Source organism: Nasonia vitripennis, chromosome 4 (genome assembly GCF_009193385.2).
Source record: "Nasonia vitripennis strain AsymCx chromosome 4, Nvit_psr_1.1, whole genome shotgun sequence".
In the NCBI taxonomy this organism is placed as follows: domain Eukaryota; kingdom Metazoa; phylum Arthropoda; class Insecta; order Hymenoptera; family Pteromalidae; genus Nasonia; species Nasonia vitripennis.
In genome coordinates, this window is record NC_045760.1 from 11600089 (window position 1) to 11606088 (window position 6000).

At 49.9% G+C, this 6000-nt stretch overlaps 1 protein-coding gene across 1 annotated transcript; it reads right to left on the reverse strand.

Moving 5' to 3' along the window:
• Positions 1 to 1900: 1900 nt before the first annotated feature.
• On the reverse strand, positions 1901 to 5611 carry LOC100114412 (forkhead box protein D1). Its single transcript, XM_003426907.4, has 2 exons — positions 5039 to 5611; positions 1901 to 4898 (listed from the first exon to the last, which is right to left on the reverse strand). The coding sequence occupies exon 2, from the start codon at positions 4871 to 4873 to the stop codon at positions 3749 to 3751; it is 1125 nt and encodes a 374-aa protein (XP_003426955.1). The 5' UTR covers positions 4874 to 4898; positions 5039 to 5611; the 3' UTR covers positions 1901 to 3748.
• Positions 5612 to 6000: the final 389 nt, after the last annotated feature.

The window sequence follows — 6000 nt, forward strand, 5'->3', positions numbered from 1 at the left end:
AGGCTTACCGTTTGAAACATCTTTTTTTTCGTTTCATCAGGATTGCTGTTGCTGTGGTTCACGAAGAAAAGCAAATGAAAATAATTGTTTGGTTTTGAAGAGACTGCGATATGATTGAGAATTTATATGTATTTACGTTCATGGTAATAAAACTCAAGCCAGGGGGTAGCTGTATTCTGTCAGAAAGAAACATATTTTTCTAAGAAATTATGACTTCTTTATTCTAAACAGGTAAGGTTTTTATTGGAGCCTGAATAGAATAACAAAAATATTTAGTCTTCATTAACTAATTTAAAAAATATACTTTCCGGTTTGGATTCTGTTTATATTAAGATTTTCTGATACTGAAGACTACGCGTTTTATTTAGTGTAAATTATATTGTAAAACAAACAGCCAATCAGAGAACGAATAAGATGATTAACATGCCTCATTCATCTGTCTTTTTAAGCTTCATGTTTGAAATAACAATTTCAAATAATTTTGTATTAATCGTATTTATGTGCAATTAAAATTGGCCCTTAAGTATATAGTTTTCATTAGAGGCATTAGGTCGAACGGTGATACATGATGGAATCCAATATCTGTAAGCATCGCATACCGCCATTATCACCACGGCGAAGAATTTCGTATTGTGCCCGCGCATATGTAAGACTAACTTCGAGGACACGCCATACCCTATGATATGTTAAATCACGCGAAAGTTTTTCCTGTCAGAACTCAAAGGAAGTTTTCGATAATTGTTAAAAATCATCTTAAACAAAGGATAAAAAATAACAAGCTCTTTACTTCGGACGCATATCAGAACGAGCGGGCGCAATTAAAAACGAATAAACAAATAAACTTGTCGCTCGCGTGTAATACGCCGCGAATGAGCACCCTAGCACACTGATGCGTATCAGAGACGCGAGGCCCTTCAATCGGTTGTCAAGTGAGTGTGCACACGGAATGTAATATATCCCGGCGGTCACGTGTCCGGCACGTGCCGGTAAGTGTTTGTTTCGGTTTGTATTGTCACCACGGATATGAGCCCGCCGGGTCCATCCGGAGGCGCGACGCGCGTCTTACCCCTTCGTATTCAGATTATTTCCCATTCTAAGGGTAAATAACACTCGAGCGTGTAATGCTCTGCTGTACGCGATCATGGGAACCTGTGTCTTTGTCGCGAGGCAAAAGCCGCTTTCCTCTTCGGCGAAAAAATCGACGCGCAGAATTCGCGCGGGATGCAAACATATTCTCTGCCGCGGCGGATTGAAATACGCCAGGCTTCTCTCTCTCTCTCTCTCTCTCTCTCTCTCTCTCTCTCTCTCTCTCTCTCTCTCTCTCTCTCTTTCTCTCTCTCTCTCTCTCTCGCTGATCTCGGATATATAAGACGCGAGGGACCACCCACATGCTCGAGCTTACAAGAGCGAGTTGTTATCTTCATCACGATCGAGGAATGCAATATTCTCACCCCAAGCGACAAAAGTTGCCTGCGTCCCTGCAACGCCCGCTCGACGCGCGCGCGCTCGCGCGATCCAAGAGGGGATTAAAACGCAATGGAAACCTGCTCATCCCCTAGACAGCCGGCGCTTTTGCTGCCTCTGCTCTTTCCCCCCTACTTCGCATTATTTCACCTCCGCGCCTAACTGCTCCGAGCCTCGTATACGGCCAATGTGAATAAATAGGTTATTACTCCACGAGCGTGTGCGCGCGCGCGAGCTGTGTCTTTTCTCTTGGCCACGGCCACTTTTAAATTAAATTCTTTCGCGAGGAGAGGGCGTACATTATTAATACATCTTCGCGCAGACACAGCTGCAATCTTCGAAATTGTTTCACGGCGTTTTTCGCTGCGGCTGGGTGTACTGATGGAGAGGAGTGGGGGTGTGTTGGTGGTATTGTATTATATATTCCTGTCACGAATGCAGTTGATATACTCAAGTATACTTTATTATCATATATTTATTTATTTATAATATATATTATAAATCTATCGTTTTGACACATTCATATTTTACCAGCTACAGGAATGAGGAGTTTCGTGTACCGCGAGAGGTACAAATTAATACTATGCATTCGATTCGCTCGATGGCTGCGTGCTGGAGCTCGAAATTAATACGTGCGACGCAACAGCAAATCATTCGCGCAAACGTTGCGCCGAAATTCGTCGCTCCTCGCAAACGCACTTTTTTATACAATGTGTGTAGGTGGCATATCGACCAATAAGGAAGTCGAAGCTAACGCGTAACAAAAGCTCAGACTTGCGGTGTGACTTTCGTTGCTTTAACTGCGGATGTACGTTATCTATTATTGGTATTGTCAGTGTCTCTTTGATACACCTTGCAACACTTCTCGAACGTCTTATCACTTATACACCTGTCGATCTATTTTATACGTCGCAATCTTAAATGGCTATATATAATCGTAAAACGTCGATCTCTAGACAGCTTACCATATACACATTAATGCACAATCATCATTTTTACACAATTTTTTTTCTCATCCTCGCGCATTTCGGCCTCAAAATATTCTCGGTCAACATCGTCGCCGGTCGAAATTCCTCGAGAGACTTTCAAGATGCGCGCCAAGAAGTGTGGTAACTATTTATCTGCGAGAGTCAAATCAATGTACACGGATATCAAGACTTTATTTGTACGTTCACCGTGATTCTACAGCTAAATCAATCCGAAGCTAAAAGAATTACAGGATATGCAGCCATAATACTTCAAGCATACCTTGAATGTTAAACAATAACTATGTATATAGGTATGAACGACGATGGAAAAACGAAATGGAAAAATCTAATCGCTATCGCATTGAACAGTAATCTGTGCTCGGAGTCAGCTCTGTGGCTGCGCATGTTTATCTTTACTTCGTATACATCTAATTCTACATCACCATATGTACACTATACGTTCATTTCGACCGGTTGCATGCGCTTCGGCGAATGCGCACGCTACCCTCTTACTATCCAATAAAAAAAGCTGCCAGAAATGTGAAGTGCTCGGTACACTTCGAATCAAGGACTGTGTGTGTATTTACAATGCTATTATTAAACTACGACGTGTACAAATAGGGTAATCGGCGGACAACCTTATATACGACGATTCGCAAGATCTTAAAACTTACGTGGACCGACTCTGCTGCTGAGCTCTTTCTGCAAGGCAAAAAAAATTAAAAATCACGGAAACGGTGTTAATAAGTGAAATACGTGTCATAGAGCATCGCCATTTCGAACCTATTGTACACATCTGATGTTGACGTGAACCGTTTGTCACATACAAGTACTGTAATAGCATCACGGTATTCAACTAGAAACTCGTCACGAGGCATGGTAAACCGAGCAAAGTTTCCCGAAACTTTGCGCAGCAACAACGCGGGACGTCCCAAGCCGCACGTCTCCGGCTTTCCATTCACAAAAATTATACGGATGAGAACAATGCGCGCGCGCGAAGTGGTTATACGCATAAATGAATTCAACGAACGTTAATTACACTCTATCTAAAAAAATACAATTTACAAAACTCAGCCAGGGAGAGTTCTATTATCTTAAGTATTATATACGTATGCATCGATCATCCGCGACAATTATTGCACTTTATCGAGGTTCTCTTTCATAGTATGTATAGTATGTATAGCATAATGGCAAGAGTCCGCGAACGAAACCGCGAGAGAACTTAAAATATAAATAAATACAATCTTTGGCCTGTGCTTGTGTGCATAATACCATGAGAGACACGTCCGAGGGCGTTATCGACAGATCAGCTGCGCTTACACGAGCGGCGAGAAGGCCGAGGCTTGGCTCCTGATCTCCCTGTGCTCCGGCGGGCTGAGGTCAAGGAGGCCGCTGGCCTGCATCAGGCCCTGCTCGCCGGCGCTGTTCACCTGCTTGCCGATGAGCGCGTCGATGCTGAAGCTCCTCTTCTTCTCGACGGCGGAGCCGCTGCTGGTGGGCGCGAGGCCGAGGCTCGTCCTGGCCTGCGGCGGGTTGCCGCTGATCTGGTGTCTGGCGGGCGGAGCGCTGATGGGCACCGGCTTGTAGAGCGGCGGCGGCGGCTCGAGGAAGCCCCGGAGCTTGAGCGCCTCGAGGGCCGAGGAGGGAAAGTCCAGCAGCGGCAGCCCGGCGGGCGGCGCGAGGTAAGCGCCGGGGTAGGGCAGCGGGTGGGCACCGGGGTGTCCGCCCCCGCCGCCGGGGTGGCAGGGTCCCCGCTCGCCGCCGGCGCCGCAGATCGCGAAGGTCGCCATGATGGCGCGGTCGCGCAAGACGTAGTGCGGGGGCGGCCTCTTGTAGCGTTTCCTGCGGCGCAGGAAGCTCCCGTTGTCGAACATGTCCTCGGCGAGGGGGTCGAGGGTCCAGTAGTTGCCCTTACCCGGGTTGCCTGGCTCGCGCGGGATCTTGATGAAGCAGTCGTTGAGCGAGAGGTTGTGCCGGATGGAGTTCTGCCAGGCGGGGAACTTGTCGTGGTAGTAGGGAAACCTCGACATGATGAACTCGCAGATGCCGCTGAGGGTGAGCTTCTTCTGGGGCGATTGGAGGATGGCCATCGTGATGAGGGCGATGTAGGAGTAGGGCGGCTTGATGAGCGACGAGCTGAGCTTGTCCGAGGAGTAGTTGGCGCCCTGGCCGTTGGCCTTCTGCGTCGCCGACATCATCGAATAGGTCTTCTTGTAGTTGCGGCTCCGGTTGCGCGAGGCCCCGCCTCCAGAGGAGCTGCTGCCGCTGCCGGACATGCAGGGCATCGTCGGGCTGGAGGACGGCTGGGGCGAGAGCTCGTTCTTGTCCAGGCTCACCGGGTCGACGATCATGCTACTGCCGTCGGAGTCGTGGTCGCTGTCGACGCAGCCGTCGCACGACGCGTTCGACATCATCATCGGATCCATTTCCATGCTCAACATCTAATTGGCCTCTGCTCGGCGTCACCTGCGCAGACACGCGCTTGTTACGTATTACCGTCCTCGCGTACTCGACACGAGCCGTGCGAGGTCATTCGTGAGAGTGAGAGAGAGAGAGAGAGAGAGAGAGAGAGAGAGAGAGAGAGAGAGAGAGAGAGACAGTCTTACCTCGTTCAGTGCGGGATCAAATGGCGCGCGGGGACCTCTGACGCTCGGACTGCTGGCAAAAATGAACCCGAGGACGCGCTGCTTCTGCGTGCCGACTCTTCCGACATCTCATTTTCCCTCACTGAAGAGCATCTAATGCGTCTGTCATCCAAGCTCTATATCTCCGCTCTTATTATCTTACGCTAATAGTTTGTTTCCTCAGCGATAAGGGGCTGGCTTTTTTCTTCTTTTTCTTGCCGCGCACTCTCACCAGCGCGGCCGTCGCTCGTGCGTGTCGTAAGCGGCGCACACAGACTCGCCTGCCACGCGCTCTCTCGACGGCCTCAAGGATCTTTGACTTTCTTCACTAGCGATCGACGCTGCACTTTCAGCCGGTTATCGACGGCCGATCGTCGACCTCGACGCACGCAGTCGCATGCCCCTGCTCCTCGTTCGTTTCCAAGTCCCTTTTCTCACTTGTCACAATACTGGAGATTCACGCGTGCTCGCTTCCGTCAGTGTGCGCGGCGGACGAGACGAGCCGCGAGGGCCAACGCTGCGCGCGGGGGTTCATGACGAATTGATTCGAAGGTCTCCCGACGACACGAGCCGCGCACCCACGGCCGAGGGGCGGATCGCGCGGAGGGCGGAGATACCCCCACCAGTAGCTCCGGATATCGCGGGGTGGCCGACTGCACCCCCGCACACGCGCAAGCCTCGCCCGGGGAAAGCGAGGGGTGCGAGCAGGCTGCCGCTAGGAAAATAGCGAGAAATGGATAAAGGCCCTCGCGGTTCGCGCAGAAGAGAGAGGCTGCTTTGCTTTGAACGCTTTGAGGGGTATACGGCGGGCCAGAGCGAGAGGGTTTAAGTATGTTCGCGCCCGATTTCGATTGTGTATGCAGCGCGGCAAGGGAATGAGAGAGAGAGAGAGAGAGAGAGAGAGAGAGAGAGAGAGAGGGGCCGGCCGACGGCAAATGAGACCG

What these genes read in the sequence shown, in the direction of transcription:
- LOC100114412 (XM_003426907.4), bottom strand. Translation starts at nt 4,873, where the DNA reads ATGTTGAGCATGGAAATGGATCCGATGATGATGTCGAACGCGTCGTGC.